Here is a 21,977-nt window from a genome sequence, read left to right on the forward strand (position 1 = left end):
TATTGATTACACTATGTCATAATTCAATAAACAGCGATTATTAGATGTTCCTTTAATACATTAAAGGAAAGAAAAGTCCTTCCATGACATGGAGCCTACACTTTGAAGGTTATATTTCTACATCTCTGAGGAAGTTCATATTTCATTGAATGAGAACAGAGACAGAACATAAGGTAGGTTTATTTTCAAAGTAAAAGCATCAAATATTACTATTAAAGTTAATGTAGTTGAATATTTAAACATAAGGCAAAAGAATCATGTCTACATTTTCATTAAGTACAGATAAGTGATCGAAAGCATTGTTATTTTCCTCACATTAATCACACAATCCTACTGCATTGTTGTTACGAAATGATTTATTTTGAAAAACCTAGCCGGAAACAGGCCATTTAAACAATGGATGACTTGACGCTTTTTTGTTGGCTTGTGATGTTGCTGATGACAGAGACAAAACAACACGGGGAGATCTGTTTTATTCACAACAACCTTCAACCATAAAACTTTTATTTTACAGCCTCGGACAGCTTCCGGTGACACGTGAGGACAACAACGGGGTGAGCGAGCCGCGAGCGGAGCTACCATTAGCACCAAACACTGTTTTTAAAGCTAACCAGCGAGCTAACGTTAGCAGGCTGCTGACATCTGTGCACTGATGTTCATGTGTGTGTTTTTTTATCTCGGCTGTAACCGTGTTCAGTATCCGACGTGTTTAATCGATCTGACCGAGGTTACCGCTTTGTCAACAGCAGACCTGATTGGTCGCAGTCGATGAGGCGAGGCTGGTGCTCACATCGTCCCCCGGGGGCTGCAGTTTTGTTTTCTGTCTTTGTGCTGAGCTCAGTGAAACAAATCTGTGGCAAACTATTTCACAAACGGTGAATTAAATGTCCCCATCACTGACTTCCTGTTAACCCGCGTTGCTGCCAAGTGACAGTGTTGATATTGTCCATGTGAACAGAGCACATTGACTCTGAGGGCTGTGAAACTAGCTGTCTCCAGGCTTTGCATTTGCAAATAAGAGGCGTAAAAGTCATCTTACTAGTGTCAAAGGGACACTAGTCAGCCTGTGAAAGTAGTTATATTCTTTGTATATTTCTTACATGGATAGAACAATATGTTCTTAAACTTAAATTGCATTTATACTGTGATAAAACTAGTTATTTGATCTCCCTTGTGTCTTTTCATACATATTGTATGCCTGTATTATTGTGTTTGTAATACTTGTATTTGCAACTGCAATACAAGAATTTTCCCTCGTGGATCTATCTATCTATCTATCTATCTATCTATCTATCTATCTATCTATCTATCTAAAACCAGGATGAAAATATGTGTTTACAACAGCGCCACTGAACCAAGAAACAGTTGTGCAGACACATTAGCTATGTGACCTCCATTAAGCAATGACTGTGCCACAATTCAGAAACATAGAAGAGAAATTCATGTGGGTGACTAATGTGTTTTGTCTTCCTTTTTTAGATGTAGCCGGTGAAATGGAGTATGATGAGAGACTTGCGCTTTTCCGCCAAACCCGCCTCAATCCCTTTGATCGTGGTGAAGAAGAAGATGGTCCCCAAGGTGGCAAGACTCCCCCACAGCATGGTACAGTTTGACAAAGGTCCTACAAGCGGATCATGATGCAGCCATCATGACGCAATGTAGGATATGATTTCACTTCACGGGTACTCTACATTATCACTTACAAGGAGGTAAACATGAAGTCAGTGGACAGGTTTGGAGTCATCAGCACTACAAGGCCCCTCAGGGTAAAATCAAAACTAAGTTTACCGACTGCCAGCAGCTTATACCGGGCTTCACAACTCCTTAACTGGTTTATTTATTTTCTGTAGCGCTCACAAAGACCTTGTGAAGAAAAAGCTGGCTGAAAGCATTATCACTGATATGTCATATGCTACATTTCACGGTATCGAACTGCACACTTGTTGTTTTATGGAACATTCCATAAATTTATTGCTGGCATCATGTGCATCGATAAAATGTGTCAAGATGAGTAATTAAGGCCTCTCGTCTCCATGCTTAATGATGCATATTTTCACTTTGGCTAGGAAGTGTGACTAGCCTACTCTGACATCCTGTCATTAGTTCAGTGTTCTGTTTTGCTCTGAAAAGATGTCTGCTTAGGATTTTATTTAACTGCCTGTGGTCTGTCACGTGGAGGATACAATACACAGCTCTTCTTGGGTTGTTTGCAGTAGGATCATTAGGATAAGGACAAAAATAGGCCATCATGTGCAAAGGCTCAGTCCTTGCAAAAAATATTAGTTAAAAATATTTCTTTTCAAATATTTTAGTTATCTGTTGTTTTCTTGACATTACTAAACAGATCGATGCTGCTATGGGAGGTGTTTTTTGGGATCACGGTTCCTGCTTTTGAAAATGTCATTTACTTGCAGACATAACTTGCTGCAGTCCCGAATACACCAAGGCACCTTGGTGCTTAAGTCACGTTGCTATGGCTCACTCACTGTATGGGTGTACTTATTTCCCTCAAATATTTAGTTTTGGGTTAAACCTTTTTTTAATCTCATCTAGAACAGATCTGTATACTTAAAGAACAGGCACACTGCACTGTTGTCAGTAACACCGTGGAAAAGGAAGTTGGAAACTGTGGCTGCACCAGGGGAAATGAAAAGCATAAGTGTAAGCAGCACTTTTGTAACACTTCCTGTGTTTTAGAATTTTAGGAGAGTGGAAGTGTTTTGAGACACACACTGTAAGCTGAGCTGAAGTCACTGGTGTCATCTCTGTTTTTCTGCTTCATTGTCCTTTGTCTCTGTCGGGCACTGAGAAGCTGAATTCACTCAACATGTTTTGTTCTGACGTGTATGCAGGTAATAACCACATTTGTCTGCATTTTTCAGTAAGCTGGTGAGCAAGTTTGTTACTATGTGTCATTCGAAAGACTATTAATGTAAGGAATGTTTATCTTTTCATGTTTGTTTAAAGTCCTCACTCATTTTTAGTTACCTCAGCATCATTTTGCAAGATTTTATTTTTTTAAAATGAGCCATCAGTCAAATATCAGTCATCATACATAATAATTATGTTAAACGATGCTGACATCTAGTAGGTATGATTAGTGTGTGCCCATTAAGTCTGGCAACAGTCTGGCACAGTTTTTATCTGATATGTAGACATTGGTTGACTATGTACTGTAAATGTTGCAATTTTTAATTTAGTTGTCTCCTTTCTCCCTTTAAAATATTTTTCATATAAACAAACAAATAAAATTATTGATGCTACACAGATTTAACAAGAACAGTATATTGTATTAAGGTACAATTTATCACAATGATATTTTATTGGATTACTTTAAACTGCACAAATTGTGCTGTCCTCTTAATATAATACACATAATGCAATATTCCTTAGTTACTCCAAGTTGTGTGTTATCTTGCTGTATATTCATTCTAGTTTAAGCCTCTGGTCCCACATTCTGTTTAAGTTGCACTCATCAATATTTTATGGATGATACATCCATGTGTGCTATCCAGCACGAAATGCCAGGCAAAGTTAGCAATTAGCTGCTAAACACAGTGGAGTATTTAGTGATTAAAAGCCAGGTGTATTTCTCAGGAGACCAAAACAGAGCTAAGACATAGATGAATACGTTGCTCCGTGTCTGCTGTATATTTATAGGCATTAGTCTGGTAATGAGTTTGTTATAACAACTTTATAAGGTATTAGTAAGTAAGTGTAGTAACCACTCTATGCATCTCCTAAAATTGCAGTGTCTCCTGTAGATCATTGACCTATGTAATGATGATTAATAGACCAATAGTTTAAGGCATGTGATTAATAAGGATCAGAGTCATTTCATATTCGTCATTGCACATAACATGGACATGCACATACTCATACACATGTACTGCAGATGAAACAATTATAGTTGGAGAAGCAGTAGATATTCTCATAAAGAAGAAAATGTTAGCTCTGTGATTTTTTTAATTTTTCTTAAGTTTACTATGTGAATGATTATAGATTGTTTGTAAACATGTAAATGTAAAAGTGATCAGCACTTCAAAGTTCATTCATCTTTGTGAGCAGCGGTTTTAATAACACAGTAGGAGTCTGTCTTGTCAGCTGCTTGGTTACACATTACCAGAACTGATAAGACAATTATCTGTGAGTCCTTCGGTTGTCCATTATGAGCTTTTGTTTTTCTTCTAGACTTCCTAAGGGGGCCTCACAGTTGCTACAACTGTTTTCAGTGCCCAGAGTCATGTGTGTGAAATTAGCATGCATGACTGAGTGGACTTGCCAGACCAGTGTGTATTCTTACAAGCAAAACAGTGCTTTATGCCACGTTGCCCTCTTTTTTTTTCTTTTTTAGAAGCGAGACCTGAGCTCTTCTCTGGGACCAGAACCCACAGCTTAGATCGGACCATGGACCTTGGCCTAGCTGAGGACCACTTCTCAAGACCTATGGTAAGTAAAGTGTCATTTCTGCTGTGCACACCAATTCCAAATAACCTTTCCATGCAAAAAGTTTTATATTGTAAAACCGCAAGTGGTACTTCCTATTCTATTTACTGTATGTTGAAACTTGCTTTTTTTTCTTGTTTGTTCCCTTTTACAGGGTTCCTTTGTGGCATCTGACATTGAACAGCTGAAACTGGCCATAGAGGAATGTAAAAAGCTGATCTTGGAGCTGCCAGAACACTCAGAGAGACAGAAGGACACCGTGGTGAAACTTATCCACCTTCGTCTCAAACTGCAGGAGCTAAAGGTTTGAACTGAGGAGTGAAAGGAAAAGCGCATAACATAGTTGTTGGAAGTTGTTGGTGATGACTCAGTGGGATGATCAGTCACAATTCAAAGAAATTCATAACTGACTCATTTTACTTGTAATCGTCTGTTTCTTTTCTTTGCATTTCTTTAAACTCAACACTGCATTCAAGTACTTCTGCAATTAATCAATGCAATATTTTTGGAGGATAATTGAAAATGTATTGTAATTGGTCTAAAACTGAGAAATTATGTGTATGGGGCTCAGTGTCAGAGAGGTATTGTAAAAGATATCCTCCTGGACCTATCGTGTGCTAAGTTACAAGACATTTCAAATAAAGGCTTTCGTCAGCTTCCATGATGACTAGGTATTTTAGCCATTGCCCTGCACTAGATAAAAGATAGCAAGCATTGCAGACATTCTTTGAGATAATGTGACAAACAAGTTTTGTGGCGATCAGCAACTTCCTGCAACAGCTTCTCATGTTTCAAACAGCTCAGTTTCAGTACAGTATTACATCTGGACCCCCCCACCCCCACCATTGAATGTTAGTGATTATCTGAGTCATTTAGGAACTGTGGTATTTTGTATATTGATTTATTTCTTTTTATCAGCCAGGCCAAGCCTCTGTGTTTTTGATGTTTGTATATATGGGCACCTCCCAATGTCTTATTGGCATGGCATGCTGGAAATGTTTCAGGCTGACATATGTGAAATAATCCAAACATTATGGCATAAGTCGTGGTAATGTGGGAGATGATTAAAAGGAACATTCTCATGATGTTCATGGATTAGGTCAAATATTCATTCACTTGTCTTCATGTCTTAGAATCCACATCCCCTTTTGTAGAGGGAGAACATACATTAACAGACATAATAATTGTTGTTATTCTAATAATTTATTTTATTATTTCTGATTTATTGTTTCAGATCACAATGTTTATGCAAAATACACATGACCCATCATAGAATAGGAAAAACCTATTTATTCTAGGAGGTGATGTGAAGGTGTGTCGTTAAGTTGGGTGTATTGTTGAATTTTGTCTTTGCACTTTGTCCCTTTAAAGGACCCTGAGGAGGATGAACCTAATCTGAGAATCCTACTGGAGCACCGCTTTTCCAAGGAAAAGAGCAAGAGTGTGAAACAGACCTGTGACAAATGTAGCACAATCATCTGGGGCCTTATCCAGACTTGGTATACCTGCACAGGTGAGACACACTAAATTGTCTGGTACAGAAGTGTGGACATGTTTTAGTACAAAACTGTAAAACATCTTATTGTGCATGAAATAGGAGGGTACACAGCTTGTCCATGCAAGATCATACTAAGTCTATCTCTCGAAGCTTCATGCACAGGCTCATGACATGGTACGTCTGATTTGCAGTCACACTTTTACGTCTTCCCTCTACATGCATACAGTTGTGTCAAAATGTGCTTCGATCTGAGCCAGTCAGAAATTGGAAAGGTGACTGTCTTCATCAATAGTCAGATTGCTAGTTACAACTATGGAACAGAATTTCTGAGACTGTTCAGTTTCTTTAAATATTTTTAGTTTGAAGCTTTTCTATTTAGTTTTCCCTAATTCAGTTAGAAGCATCTTTCAACAGCATGTACAATCCATTAACCAGCCATTCATACTTGTTTCTTTCTTGTTCTAGGTTGCTATTATCGTTGCCATAGTAAGTGTATGAACATGATCACCAAGCCCTGTGTCAGGTCAAAGGTGAGCCACCAGTCGGAGTATGAGCTCAGCATCTGCCCTGAGATCGGACTTGACCGCCAGGACTACCGATGTGCAGAGTGTCGCACACCTATCTCACTGAGTGAGCTTAAATTTGATATGTTGGTTTATGCTTGACAAGAAATAGAGAAACGGAGGATTTAAAAGGCTGATTTGAACTAATCAAACTGCTTGATGTGTGAGTGCATACAGTTGTGAATACAGTTACTTAGAAATTGCTGCACATATTTGGCATTGAACATTATTTACAGAAAATATTAATTTTCTCTTGTGTATCTAATGTATTTAGTTCGGCTGTCCTGTGCCATATTTTTCTTATAGGGGGCGTGCCGAGTGAAGCCAGACAGTGTGATTACACAGGCCAATATTACTGTATGACATGCCACTGGAATGACACAGCCATCGTGCCAGCTCGTGTCATCCATAACTGGGAGTTTGAACCACGCAAGGTACATTTAACATGCCTAACAAAATATGCTCAACATGTAAAAATATCCCTTCATCTCAATCTACGAGACCGCTTGTCAAGGTGTAAACAAAAAATATGTATGATGTGCGTTTACTTAACACGTTTGATGAGACTGCTTTCATATTGTAGGTTAAAAGTTGAAAGAGACTAAAATCTTCAACTGTACTCTTAAATGTTACTGATAAACATCAGATTTGCACAGAATTATATTCTAGAAGTTCAAATTAACTGAAGCAGGCCCAAGTTTTACATGTCGAAGTCAGTTTAGTAGTCATGAGGAGTGCTACACAGCCTAAGAAAACTTCATTACTATGTGACTCTAGAGGAGCTTTTTCGAGTCTAGCCAAATCTCTCTAGGGGAGTCAGCTTAATGTTGTTTAAACATCAGTAACATTTAATTACATTCTCATCCCTGCAAGAGTTGCCTGCTTATGAAAGCCAGTCAGCATCTGACCCTTTTCAAGTTCAACCCAGGTCAGGATGATGATTGTGAATCTAGGTCAGATGAAGCGCATTAAACCATGCCACTGTGAAAAAGGGTATGAGTGAGTGCATGTGGGCATGTTCAGTCTTTTTTTTTTTTCTGACACTGCGTCTCTTTTTCAGGTTTGTCGCTCCTCAATGCGCTATCTGGCCCTGATGATCTCACGACCTGTGCTGAAGCTGAAGGAGATCAACCCGCTGCTATTCAACTTTGTGGAGGAATTGGTCGAGATAAGGGTGGGTAGCTTCGCTTTATTTTATTGGCATAGGTAAAGATCCTGCAAGAAATTGTGGAATCTGAGGTACGTTGACAGCTGTGTCCTCAGCTTTAGCCTGAAATGCCTTCTCAACAATAACCATTATACTAAATGGTTAAATGACTTCTTCACAGTTACTGTCACCCAAAGCATCCATGCATTATGTCGTCACTATGTTTTGTGTCAGGTGCTATTATTCTGAAAATGAAACAGCATTTCTATGGAGTACTGTAAGCACATGCATTGGGATGGAAAATCAACTGCGGCTCTGTGCATCAAGAGAGGCTGACAAAAGTGTGCGTGTGTGTTTTCCTTTACAGAAACTCCGTCAAGACATTCTGTTGATGAAACCCTATTTTATTACCTGTAAGGAGGCCATGGAGGCTCGGCTATTACTACAGGTCAGCATTAGTTTACAATATCCAGCACCACTAAACTGACTTTTCAGTGTTGCATTTTAGGTGTCACATATATGTGACGATACGTGACTAATAAGTAATATGTTACAACAGCACCACCATGTGGTGGAAGTGGAGAGTTGGCGCTGCACTCGGAAGGGTTCAGGATGTAATATTGAGACACTTTGTGTGTTTATTATGTATATAAAAAATACTGTACATTTTTACAGTCCAGTATCATAGTAGTAATACCTTTTTTATTATTTTTCTTTCTACTATTTCAGAATGTGGTATTTGTGAAATTTTTAAAAAGGCTTTCCAACAGACAGAAAAATATGTTTAATATATGTTGACAAACATTTTGAAGAAACTATTTTAGACCATATTTATTAATGTAAAAGTGTTTTATTGATTAAACACTATTAATTATTCAGTATCTTTTTCCTCGGTTAGCCTGTGTCTTGTGGTATATACATTTCTTTGTATATTTTTTGTATTTGTGATCCCCAGCTACAAGACCGGCAGCACTTTGTGGAGAACGATGACATGTACTCACTACAGGATTTGATTGACATCTCCAGTGGCAGACTCAGCTGTTCCCTCACAGAGATCCACACCACATTTGCTAAGCACATCAAACTAGACTGTGAGGTGAGCTCATACGTGAAGCGCAAGTAACCATTTTAATGACTTCTCTATGTCAGTAATGTTGTTGCCTGTTCATGAATCACGCATAATTTGCAATCTTTTACAATTGTATTGCTTACTAAAGGAGTAGAAAAGGTATTATCTCCATTAAACTTTCTGTCCCTTTCTGTGTGTGTGTAGCGTTGTCAGGCCAAAGGATTTGTGTGTGAGCTCTGTAAGGAAGGAGACATCCTGTTCCCTTTTGACAGTCACACCTCAGTCTGCCATGAGTGCTCTGCAGTCTTCCACAGGTTAGTCTCCATCAAGCAGTCGGACTGGAAAATACAGCCAACGATGTGATTGTTAGAGTTTAAAATGTACTTGAAAAAAAATATATAGCTTTGCGGTAACAGGTACAAAATATTACAGCTTCAGCATTGATATGGTGCTTATCCTACTTTTTAGTAGAACTACTAGTAATCCCAAAGACATGCAGTTATTGGACTAATCTAGTCTAAATTCAGCAGTTAGCATACCATTAAACTGCATAAAGGCGAAATAAGAAAGGCATTAATGAGTTTGTCCTGCTCAACATACTGCAGACAGCAAAATAGTACAACTGTCTATTAAAGGAAAAACAACACATGACCCAAATGGACACCAGTAATGTGACATTTTATGAAATTGTTGGTGTTTGTTATGTGTTTATTTAGAGACTGTTACTATGACAACTCCACAACTTGTCCAAGATGTGCCAGAATGACTGAGCGCAAGCAGGACGACGATGTGAAAGACGCATAACTCTGGAAAAGGACCACCTGATGTTACTGGATGTTGCACTTTGCCACATGTTGCGCACTACTCGATCAAGAAAGTCTGAGAGAAGACTAGCTTCTTGTCTTTGTCCTTGGTTCAATTTGTGCATTTGTTTATATTGTAGTGTCTTTATCTTCCTGTGCACTACTTAACTGAAGCAGGGTACTTAGAAACCCATTTGGAAATTAATATATATATACATATATATATTTTTATCCAACTTTTTAATCCATATTGAAATTGGATGTACTGAACACTGTGTATGTGTGTTTGTGTGAGTGTATTAGTGTGTGTGTCTGCTTGTATAAATGTACAAAAAAATGCCCTATAGAGAAAAGTAGGTGATTATGCATGCAGGAGTTGTATATTAACTGTTACAAGCCTCAACTGCATTAACCTATACTGCCAACTTTGCTGAATACTAAACTTTAAGGTTGCCATATACAAACAAAAAAAGAAATGGTTTTGAGTTTTAAGGATTGTAACTCCAACTTTCATAGATTAAATCACATTAATGATATTAACCAGAGATTTGCCTTTCAGCTTGCAGCTGTATGTTTTTGTTCTAAAAATATCGAGACCCATGCTCAAAGGTTAAACTGGCATTTCCCATCATGAGTTTATTGAATCAGTTTTACAATAAGACATTAATCAAATCTCTTAGACTATGTGATCTTAACATCACTGTAACTGTAAACATATTACATCATCAGTTTATCTCACATATACTGTCCCTAAAGTGATCTATACTCAGCCTCCACTTATGATACATGCCTAATATCCTTTCAGAGTCATAATCAGTTGAACTGTTAGAAAAAAATCTTTAAAATATTTGCCAGCCTTAATGCAATATTTATCAGTTTTCCATTTATAGTTTATCTCAGACTATAAGCCGCCTTTGAATTTAATTGTAATTAGCCACATACCGGAAATATTATATGGCTTGCAATTGTTTGACAAGACAATTGTTTGACAAGAAAGGTTGTGTATATACAATCATTAAAACCTTAATTTGACATATAAAGACATATATTTGCAGAAATATAATCGAAGCATGCATTACCGGCACATTTTGTCATATGGCGAACCTGAAAAAGAAAAGAAACATGGGAGATAAATGAGCTGTCCTTTTCATCAAAACTGTGAACACTTTGTAGACAGTTTGATCTGTGTTTAATCCAGTTCAGTCCAGTGCAGTGTGTAGCAAATAGTTGTGAATACTTATGAACATTGTGTGCCTAAGATTGTCAGGTTACATACAGCTGTTATCCAAACGTCTTAATACACTTACCATCATGTTAATGGTTTCAGTCTTAAAGTACTTACAGCGCATTTTGTCCAGGGATGACAAAGATGTTAAGTTATACCTTTGGTAATGTGTAAATGTTGACCTAAAGTATTTGTTTTAAAATAATGATTTATGGCTGTGTTATCTTTCAGCATGATGTACTGTATTTTTTCAAACTAATGGACACACATGGTGTTGGTAAAAGCCATGTCCTGTTGGAAGTCATGTTGGAGTAGTGCATGAATAAACTAATGAAATGCATTAAAGCTGCAGTGTCGTGTTGAAGTCAAATTCAGATTTCACTAATTTATGGATGAATTGTGTCATATTGGGCTCCACTGGCACAGCTTTCTAAATCTCTGCCTTTTTATCAGGTATCTCCATTACCTTCAAATGTGTTTGGTGATGTCTGTGTCCGCCTCTGATGCTTTATGTCCTTTTGTGTTGTCTGGCTGTTTGTTTCTCTTTCTCTCTGCTGTGCTCAGGTCTGTCTTGCAAAAGAGATCTTGATCTCAATGCGATCATCTGATAAAATTAAAGTTGTGTATAAATGAGGGAATATCTATGGGAGGAATGATGTTTATCCCTCCCATAGATTTCTAAAGAAAGAAGCACCGACGACATTTAAACATGGCGAGTTTTACATCATATTTTATTGATAATATGTTTGTGTGTAAAATATGAAATCTCCATGTTCTTTAATTAACGATTATTTTAGTTATCGATTGATTAATCGCTTATTCGATGGCCTGAAAATTGTATGTCCCACTTTCCCAGAGACCAAGGTGGCATCTTCAAATGTCTGTTTTTGTCTGATTCAATTTTTAATCGTAGAAACCATCAAATAATCCCATTTGAGGAGCTGGAGCCAGACACTTTTGGCGTTTTATCTTCGAAAATTGCGTTTTTCAAAACTGTTTGATATTATAATATATAATATCTTTTTCTGTTTGTCACTTGTTAAATTGTTGCAGCAATAAATATTTCTTGTGCAAGTATAAAGCATAAAGCAGCAGAATATAGAAATAATCAAGTACCTCAAAATGCACAGAAGCTGATTAAATGTACTTACTTTCAACCAGCAGATAAAAAGTTTTGTTTAATTATTATTATTAATTATATGATGAAATAAAACTCCTTCCAACAGCGTGTTTATTTGATTACAAGCCTGCTACACTGTTGTAAAGTTAGGTGTTGTCTCTTGAAAACAAAAGCATAATATAATTTGTACGACACCATGTTAAATTATTTCGCTTTTATGTTGCGATACGAGTCAAAATGTGGGAGAAGTTAACCACATCTGAAATCTCTCACACTGCTTTGTGAGTGAAATCTCGCGAGATGTGGGGCTGTTGCTGGGGTCCGGTTCACGGTACTTCTTGATACCTCGTTAATCAGTCCCGTGAAGCCGAGAGGCACGTACAGACACGATGGGACTCCTGTGCGTGAGTGTCGGGACATTTCGGAACCGGGTTCGGTCGGTCCGGACGTGGAGCCGAGATTTATCCACTATTTCGGCTACTTTACGCAACAGCTGCGCACGCGCGTCGGTACGGTGATGTTGTTGTTGTTTTTGTTGTTCTCATTATGCAAACTCTCTGCTGTCCTTTAAAAAAACAAGATACAGGGATGCAAACGTGTTCTTTTTGCAACACCTTCCACTGCTGCACATGCTGTTGGGTAACTGTGTGTTTCAGGAGTTGGACCTGCGTGTGACTCGTGTTTGAGGTCTGTCGTGGGAAAGAACACAGTGTTCCTCCACAGTACATCAAGCAGACCCCCCAAAACCTCCGAACAAACAAACTGCACCACTGTTTATGTATCACTGCTCTGTTGTGTGCACTCTCACGAGATGTCCTGTTTGATCATGTTTAGTTTATAAGTCAGTTTCCTCAGTTTCATAATGTTTTGTTTGGTGGGGGGCGTGTCTCGGTTACTGTGGGGGCTTCATTCAGATACATTTTCTCTCTTAATGTGTCTGACACTGTGTTGACCTGCTTCAGATACTGATGTTTGTGTTCATACATGTTTTCTGAATGAGAATGTATCTGAAATACAATGTATTGTTGGTGGAGGAATATTTTCCATTGGAGGGGGAGACAATAAAATTGAGTTTTCATTTTATTTGAATGCTTTCCCGTGAACTTTGCATGGTAAATAGAGCCTAACTGATTTATTAGCAGGCTCATATTGTGTCATTACAGATATATTATCACAGAAAACTACAGCAGTGCATGTTCTATGGCCAGCATATGCTTATTTGAGTTAAGTTTTCTCTATGCAAGTTTAATTTAGATCTGCTGTATTTTAAGAAGAGTTAAATAAAAGTTCAGTTGCTGAGATTTAACTCTTCTCAAAGAAAGATGATCTGGATGACTGAGAACCATCACATACTAGATGTAGCTAATATTTCAGAATATCTCAAAATGGGAAAAAAACACAGTATTTTATTTACTGTTTTTATGTTGTTTTCAAGTGTCAACAATATTGGCCTAAAAAAGAAACACATTTTAGTGTTTCTAACCTTAAGAATAAGTCATTCTGTGTTTTATGCAGTTGAGAGATATGTAAGAAAAATGAGCATGTGAGCTTTATAGCAGCTGTTTAGTGTAAAGTATAAGTAGGTTATCTGCACCAGTGTTGTCATGACCTAATGAAATCAGATTAAGTGGGACACAGTCCAGTATGGACATGTCCTAATGAGATTTCAGTAATCCTGTAAATTATGTTGTTTGTACAAAAACATGTAGTGGACAGATTTCTCATATTAATATGAAAGCTAGTCTGCATGACTCATTCATCATGTTGGCTAGGTGTAATGACAACATGTTGAATTAAAGCCTTTCTGCTGTATATTTGTTTTCCACAGGTTTGTCCATGTCATTTCACTACTAAAAGACTCTGATATTCATCATGCATTATCTTCTTTCAGAAGACGTCACCGATCCAAAGGAGATGTGGAGTATTACACAGTTTCCCACTTGCTCGGTTACTTAGCTCAAACAAACCACCAAAAGGTAATTTACCTCCTAATGCTGTTACATTATGTAAAATAGCTAAATGAGCACACACAGTGACCTAAATCTCATTAGGGTCAGCGTGAGCCATTTGCACTCAATACTTTTGTTTTGTGCTGTTGGATTGGTTTAGGTTTTGAAAAGTTTTTCCCAAAGAGTGAAGAAAGCACCGGTGTCAACAAGTCATCCGAAGGTGAGGAAGGTTTGAGTCATCATCACGAGCAGCATTTGTTCATCCTTTGTTCTCAGTTCATCTGCAGTGTATGACTGATTTTTGTGTTGCTATTTTAGATGAAAGTCCTAAAGAGCAGGAATCTCTTGTAAGGGAAGGGCAGGACCCGAATGATGATGAGGATGAAAGACAAAGAGGAAGAAAAAAGGAGGAATCACACTGGTGGACACGTTTTCAGGTGCAGGCCAGACTTTCACCAATAACTGTCTTTTACTCAGGTTATTAGTGCATCTTATTAAAACAAAGTAGATACAAACACTAAAAATGTGACATATATTCACTTAAACGCTGCCGTCTCTCAAAGTAAAACCTAAGCCTGATTTTACTACTTTTAGTCATTAGTGCAAGTTAAAGTTGCATTCTCCATAGTTTGGAGTCCTTTTGTCACAGAAATGACTATTCAGCTCTATAATACTCTTATATTACTATTCTTATATATGAATTAATACAGACTTCCAATTTTTGAAATGGGTACAGTGCTATATGTTCTAAAAGGATGTTCATAGTTGTTCTGAGGGGCAGTATTCTCGGGTTGTAGCAGAAGAGTGGCTTGTTTGTCAGTGGCATGCTGACATTGGCTCTACTGGTGTCCTCTCTCTTACAACATTTCTTTTTATGTATCAGGCTGATTTTCCCTGGAATGAAAGAGCAGTTTGGAACATTGCAATCGGTGCAGCAGGCATGACCTCAGCTTTTTTATACTTATACTTCAGAGAGACCGGCGCCCAAATCTCCTGGAAGGACTTTGTGCACTACTACTTGAGCAGGAACTTGGTAAGATACAGAGCGTGTTTTAGGTTTGGTAGCCTCTGAATGCATTTTTTTTTCTTTTTTGCAACAATGTAAACAAATTGTTAATTGTGTTCTCTACACAGGTGAATCACCTGGAGGTTGTCAATAAACAATATGTCAAAGTTATTCCTGCCCCCGGAGTGAACTCATCAGAAGTGGTTAGTTGCATGTAAATACGGTTATGTAAAAGAGGCTTGTGTTCATGGCCTGTCAAAATAATCTTACCTCATTTTTTTTACTAGGCTCCTTCTGAACTTTCAATGACAATTGAGCAAAATCCATCCAAATCCTATGCTAAGTGGATTTTGGGTTAAGATAGTTTCGTCAAACAAATTCCAGTGAACCTTCAAGCTCAAGAGCTTTAAGAAAGTGCTAATATTAGCCACAATAAGCTACTGGTCCAACCCGACCAAGTAAAGCTGTAGCAGCAAAACATCTCAATTCACTGAAATGAGCGATGGTGCGACACTATATGTTTTCTTAATGTTTCAGAACTATTTGTGGTTCAACATTGGCAGTGTTGACTCATTTGAGCATAACCTGGAGATGGCTCAGCAAGAAATGGGTCTGGACTGCACACAGAGAGTACCTGTATTCTACACTAGTGAAAGTGATGGGTGAGTATATCATCAGATAAGGACCTGAAACTTTTATATTCCAGTGACTTTTTATACATATGGGATGATGCTCATTTTTCTCTTTCCCCACAGGACACTCCTTTTCAGCATTCTCCCAACCTTAATGCTGGTCGGGTTTTTACTTTTTGCCACACGGCACGGAATGGCAGGAGGTCGTGGAAGTAAGGGGGGAGGAAACCCCTTTAGCATGAGCGAATCCAAAGCCAAGATAATAAGAGACAATATCAGCGTTCGATTCAAGGATGTTGCAGGCTGTGAGGAGGCCAAATTGGAGATTTTGGAATTTGTCAACTTCCTAAAGAACCCGCGGCAGTACCAGAACCTAGGAGCCAAAATCCCAAAGGTGTGCCATACTGTAGATGAAGAATCAAGAATCAATTAAAGGGACTTTTCCTCTAAGGAATAGTATGAGCTGAAATTTAAGCTTTACAAGTGAGAATTTTCTCCACATGGTGAAGTATTCTTGGGTCATTGGTATCGATCTTCAAGTAACAACTTTGTTTTCAGGGTGCAGTGCTATCAGGTCCACCTGGTACTGGCAAGACATTGCTCGCAAAAGCTACTGCGGGAGAGGCAAACGTCCCCTTCATCACTGTCAATGGCTCAGAGTTCCAGGAAATGTTTGTTGGCGTGGGCCCAGCAAGGGTTAGTACTGGGCTAAATACCTCTTGAATTTGCCAAGGAATCTGGAGACTGAATGATGGGTCGTATGCAGTTCATGCTGATCTGTAAACACAATAATTCTTTGGCTTGTTATGCAGAAGATACAGATAGAAAAGACAATCTACCTTTGCATTTTTCTCTGAATTTGAATGATAATAATGTAGGAAACTATGCTAAATAATGATTTGCCTGTCCTCTGCCCTGTGTTAGATTAGGGATATGTTTGCCACAGCTCGAAAAAATGCCCCCTGCATCCTTTTTATTGATGAGATTGACGCAGTGGGCAGAAAGAGAGGCAGAGGGAACTTTGGTGACCAGAGTGAGCAGGAAAACACCCTCAATCAGTTGCTTGTGGAAATGGATGGTATGCGTTTATGTAATGTCGTTCAGAATTTCAATCTGTAGCAATATTTTACAAGCTCTTTCAATGCTGTTTGTTTTTTGTCATTGCAGGATTCAACAGTAACACTAATGTGGTTGTTTTAGCTGGAACCAATCGAGTTGATATCCTGGATCCAGCTTTGATGAGGCCTGGGCGCTTCGATCGACACATATACTTAGGTAAGTGACCTCTTTACCCACTTGTCCCTGCATTAGATCACTGGTGTCTCACCACTAACTGCAGATGAAAAGAGATCTGCAGATTTTGATTTACATCTTGTTCCTAAAATCATCCAAAACACTAATTTCCTTTTTCTGTGATGCATTTTTTTTCCTCTGAACTTTTCAATTTCCTCTGGATTTAGAAGAAATCCATAAAAGAAAACCTTTTATTACTTTTTTTCTCCTATTCTCCCCTTCTGGTGTTATATAATTCCTTGTTGATATGTGTGTGTGTTACCATACAACAAATGCAATTCAGTGGCACTGATGATCGTGCAGACACAAATTTAACTTTGTTAGTTTTGTTTTTCGCCTTCTGCAAATGAGGCGCTAAATTTGACATCAGTGATGCTCTTATCTTGTATTTACTGTTTGCTTTCCATACAAATTAGCTTCAAGTCTATTAGATTTACTTCTGGTCTTTTTTTGGTCGCCTGTCGTCATGTCATTAAAATCGTCTGTTGCTCTTTTATCTTTGTGATTAAAATGGTTGATCTTTTTTGGCTAGCTAAGATCTAATTTGCTTCACACCAGCAGTGCTGGACAATGGTGGGCAGACCAGTTTTCTCTCTGACAAAAGAAACTGGGTCAAAATGAGAGAGCTGTCTTTGCATAAATAAAGGATTAAATAACTGGAGGCCAGTGTGAGGGATGGGACATACCACTCCTCTCTGTGTTGTTGTTTTCTTTCCTTTTAAGTATTTCTGATGTTACATGTAAACAGTATTGGTCAGATAAAGTTGTACAGTCACTTTTTTAATGAATTTTTCAGCAGTAAGTCTCATTTCATGACTTGTTACACTGCTATGCCTGATTTTTAAACAAAAATCTGTTATATGAGGTTTGCCTTATTGTGTTACGGTACAAATGTAACAATTGCTTAAAGACTTTTAGAGATCTGAAGTGTCCTTCAGATGCTCTTTCACATACCCTCGACTACCTTTGTGTCACTCTCAGCCATTCTTCAGTCATTCAGTCTTTGACATCCAGATAAAAGCTCCAGAATATTCTTATTTTTGAGAGGCTGACTTCATGATGACCTCATGACTTTGCTTTCCCATGAAAACAGTTCTCCCCTTACAAGAGCTAATGCTGCTGTGCATGGAGCTCCATGGTGATGTATTGCTGTCACACGATTTGTTTTTTAATGTTGCACTTAACTGCACAGCTCTTCAAGATTAATTTAAAAAATCATTACAGCTGTTGGCAGGCACATTTCTAATATGATTTTCTGTAGCTGACGTCCTTAATTGAATGAGCTTCTGTCTGGTTTGTGATTGTGACATCCTCACGAGGTTGAGAATTTATTTAATCTTATTTTGCTCATTATTTTCATTTCGTTTTAGAAATATAAAAAGCACCATAAATCTTAACAAACCTAAAATTCATGTTATGTTTATTTTCTTTTTTTTCTACAGGCCCACCAGATATTAAAGGCAGGGCGTCCATCTTTAAGGTGCATTTAAGACCTCTGAAGTTGGACTCCTGTATAGAAGTAGAGGCTTTGGCCAGGAAGCTAGCTGCACTAACCCCAGGTTTTACTGGTAAGAACAGGAGCTGTGTGCCTGTTTTCGCATGTGTGCGCACAGCTCCATCTTCGGATTGATCTAAAAGGATCATACAGTCTGTCTTCTGAAGCTGTTGCTGTATTTTTTTTTTCACACACCTAAGTGTAACTTCCTTCTGTGTTTTAGGGGCTGATATTGCTAATGTGTGTAATGAAGCTGCCCTAATAGCTGCACGTCACCTTAACCAACATATCAGCACAAAGCACTTTGAGCAGGCAGTCGAGAGAGTTATTGGAGGTAAGTTAGCAACTACATTCATGCACTTGTATTTATGACAATATTCATAGAATGACAGTTGGATATGAGTTATAGGGTGATGATAGAGTCAATCAACCTAAGGACATCAGCTGCATCTACTGTATGCTTGCGACTCTGATAACTTCTTGTTTATACAAAACGGATACAGTGCAGTTTGGTAAGACATCCTCCTTCTCTCAGGTCTGGAGAAAAAGACTCAGGTACTACAGCTTCCAGAGAAGACTACTATGGCCTATCATGAGGCTGGACATGCTGTGACAGGCTGGTTTTTAGAACATGCAGACCCCCTACTTAAGGTATTCAGATAGTTTCCTACCTTCATCTATCTGATTGTCTATTTTAATTCCTCTGCAGCCATCACAAAATGATTCTATTGATAATTTAATTGGTCAAATTACTTCCTCAGGTGTCCATTGTTCCCAGAGGTAAAGGTCTGGGTTATGCGCAGTATCTCCCTAAGGAGCAGTATCTGTTCACTCAGCAGCAGCTATTCGACAGAATGTGCATGATGCTGGGGGGTCGAGTGGCTGAGCAGGTTTTCTTTCATCAAATCACCACCGGGGCACATGGTGACCTCAGGAAAGTCACGCAGTCTGCCTATGCACAGGTAATCAGCACATTTAGAAGTCATTTAGAGAAGGTAGGAAGAGGAGATGAAGAAACAGTGTTTGTCATTGGACTTACAGTTCTCATTTCTATTTTAGGTTGTACAGTTTGGAATGAACAAGGCAGTGGGTCAGGTGTCCTTTGACCTCCCTCAGCAGGGTGACATAGTTACTGAGAAACCCTACAGTGAACCAACAGCCCAGCTTATAGACCAGGAGGTGCGCTTGCTTATCGATGCTGCCTTCCAGCGAACACTACGGCTTATCACAGAAAAGAAAGAAATGGTGGAGAAGGTGAGAACTATCATCACTGTCTAGAGAGACAATAGTAATAAGATGAGTTGGACATCTTGGGATGATGGAGTTATTATTGTCAGTAAAATGCTTGTTGTTCACTGTTACTGTTCACGTGTTGCAGGTGGCAAAACATCTTCTAGAAAAGGAGATTCTGGACAAGGCTGACATGGTGGAGCTGCTGGGAACTCGTCCCTTTCAAGAGAAGTCAACATACGAGGAGTTTGTTGAAGGGCTGGGGGAATGTGATGAGGACACCTCTTTACCTAAAGGGCTAAAGGACTGGAACAAGAACAAAGGGGGTGAAAAACACCAGCAAAATAGGCAAAACAAATCTGCTCTTTATCTGTAGGTGGACATGCAGCCTCTGGGGCAAACGTTTCACTGGATTTAGGTGGGGTTTTTTTTTTATGCACAGCAGCATCTGGTCCAGAGTGCATCCCGTCAGGGCTCTAAAAAAAGAAATCCGACGGGGGCTGCTGCAGATGTGTTCAATGGCCTAGATTAGGCAATTTTTAGTGTAGTTTTTAATATTCCATCAGGAATCCCCCCCCCCCCAAAAAAAAAAAAGACTCATCAATGTTAAAGCAATACACAGTCAATAAGCTTAAGGCTTCTGTGAAGAGGACAGTCTGTGGCTTACATTTTACTCGAGGTGCCTTCTTCACTCCTCCTTCTCTTACACTCTGCAGTCCCACTGGCCTACATAAAAATCTACAGTCATGGTCAGGAAAGTTACTGAGCTCAAGTTACAAAAGTATTCATGCTTTTTAAAATGTATAATTAGTTGACATCATGTGACATTAATTGTGGTGTGTATTTACAGTGCTGGTATCATGTGGTGGTATCATATGAGTTAGATTTTATTCTGAGCCTCAGATACAGCTTTGTTTAGTCTGTGGCCAAGATTTCCATAAATCTAATAAAAATGCTTTTAGTGTCAGCCACCACATGTCATTATGTTGATGGCTAAATATGAATGGCAAATGAGCTTTCCTTCTCCTCTCCACAGATGTTTAAGATTTCAAAGGTATTTTTGCTGTACTTTTGACTTTTTAAAATCTTTCTCTGATCGTAGTCTACCAGCAAACTCCTCAACCAGGTTTTTTTAATATGTCAGTAAAGCAGCTGTTAGAACATTTTCTCTATGCACATATAACTGATATTGGATCACATGTACTGTAGGTTTTCTTCTCCTCGGTGTCCCATAGTAATACCAGTCAACAGTGATGTTGACATCTATTACTGAAGAATAATTACTTGAACTACTGAGCGAGTAAGAATAAAAAATAACCTAACAAGCTGCTGAAATGTCTGCTCTAAAACAGAATTTAACTCTCCCACGAACACACACACTACCTCACAGTCTGTATTCTTAACTGCCTTGTAAAATAACATTATCCGCTGAACAATTAATTGCTCACAATACTCGCACTACAGTGGTTAAGCTAGTTGTTTTGTCCTTATTGTTGTTGATTATATGAAATTACTTCCAGGCTGATCCTTTCTGTAGTTTATGTGGATAACGCAACTCAGTCAAGGCTCAAAGTCAAAGTAGTGAGGGTTAATTGGCTTCTCTGTGCTTGGATTAGGTGTTCCTCTTCATCTTAATACCTTGAAATATCCTTTTTGCTAACAAACTGCTGTAATTCAGTCAATTGTGGCTTGTATGTAAATGTTTTCCCCAACTGTGACCAAGCAAGCTAAGCTTTATATAACTATTCATGTAGCATTCTCATTTTATCTATTTGAGAATGACCAACAGAAGGGTTGGCTATGCACTGTTTTCATAATGTTAACAGTGTCCTAATGTTGAAGCCAGTAGCTCCTGAGCTGAGTAAACCAGTTCAGTATAAAAATGTACTGTATTTGCTGTGTGGGGTCATTTTTAAGATTTTAGTCAGGGTTTCTAATGGATGGTGAAAGGACCCTGACCAGTGTCACACTGGTACATTTCTGTCTCCAGTTTTGGAATCCAGATTAAAAAAAAACATCTGGTTGTGTACAAAGAAACTGTGTGTTGTGCCTGTTTGACAAGGTACTGTTCTTGCTTTTGCTTGATGAATATTTCTTTTACATGTCAGTGAGGATTATTGATTTTATAGTGAAATGTCAATCACAGATGAAATATTTGAAATGTGACACTGTTGTGTCTCATAATAATATTAAACACATTTTACACCACACTGATCTGTCCTTATTTCAAGTATTATTAATTTGGGTCAGTTTCTCATATAATTTCAAAAAATTTGGACAATTTGGACAATTGATTTTAATGATTAAGAAACATTACGCAGAGTATTTTGTTTGTGATCTTAGTAATTATATTCATAAAAAATCTTTTAATTTATATCAAGTTAAATAAATAAATCAATTAAATGGGATTTGCAAAAGTATGTAGAACTCTTATCTAATAAAGCCATAACTACATCACAAATATAAAGGCATTACACACGCTACTCTGAGGTTGAGCAACC

At 38.2% G+C, this 21,977-nt stretch overlaps 2 protein-coding genes across 5 annotated transcripts; both read left to right on the forward strand.

Moving 5' to 3' along the window:
• Window positions 1-380: 380 nt before the first annotated feature.
• Window positions 381-11,091, forward strand: def8 (differentially expressed in FDCP 8 homolog). 2 transcript variants are annotated; one of them, XM_010741528.3, is made up of 12 exons: window positions 381-554; window positions 1,480-1,602; window positions 4,355-4,449; window positions 4,601-4,750; window positions 5,818-5,959; window positions 6,410-6,574; window positions 6,814-6,941; window positions 7,568-7,681; window positions 8,022-8,102; window positions 8,610-8,750; window positions 8,928-9,037; window positions 9,440-11,091. In XM_010741528.3, the coding sequence occupies exons 2-12, from the start codon at window positions 1,494-1,496 to the stop codon at window positions 9,525-9,527; spliced, it is 1,323 nt and encodes a 440-aa protein (XP_010739830.1). In that variant the 5' UTR covers window positions 381-554; window positions 1,480-1,493; the 3' UTR covers window positions 9,528-11,091. The 2 variants fall into 2 exon arrangements, with proteins under 2 accessions (XP_010739830.1, XP_010739839.1); XM_010741537.3 differs by lacking the exon at window positions 381-554 and having other exon boundaries at window positions 1,555-1,658.
• A 1,071-nt stretch (window positions 11,092-12,162) lies between these two features.
• LOC104927461 (AFG3-like protein 1) lies at window positions 12,163-21,686 on the forward strand. 3 transcript variants are annotated; one of them, XM_010741556.3, is made up of 17 exons: window positions 12,163-12,380; window positions 13,763-13,847; window positions 13,981-14,040; window positions 14,139-14,257; window positions 14,704-14,853; window positions 14,955-15,029; window positions 15,364-15,488; window positions 15,582-15,852; window positions 16,017-16,154; window positions 16,383-16,536; window positions 16,626-16,733; window positions 18,194-18,319; window positions 18,470-18,580; window positions 18,782-18,897; window positions 19,008-19,208; window positions 19,306-19,500; window positions 19,625-21,686. In XM_010741556.3, exons 1-17 carry the CDS (start codon window positions 12,261-12,263, stop codon window positions 19,850-19,852), a joined length of 2,382 nt encoding a protein of 793 aa, XP_010739858.2. In that variant the 5' UTR covers window positions 12,163-12,260; the 3' UTR covers window positions 19,853-21,686. The 3 variants fall into 3 exon arrangements, with proteins under 3 accessions (XP_010739858.2, XP_019126013.1, XP_019126014.1); XM_019270468.2 differs by having other exon boundaries at window positions 13,766-13,847; XM_019270469.2 differs by lacking the exons at window positions 12,163-12,380; window positions 13,763-13,847; window positions 13,981-14,040; window positions 14,139-14,257 and having other exon boundaries at window positions 14,695-14,853.
• The last annotated feature ends 291 nt before the right edge of the window (window positions 21,687-21,977 follow it).

This window comes from Larimichthys crocea, chromosome VIII, assembly GCF_000972845.2.
Source record: "Larimichthys crocea isolate SSNF chromosome VIII, L_crocea_2.0, whole genome shotgun sequence".
Taxonomy (NCBI): domain Eukaryota; kingdom Metazoa; phylum Chordata; class Actinopteri; family Sciaenidae; genus Larimichthys; species Larimichthys crocea.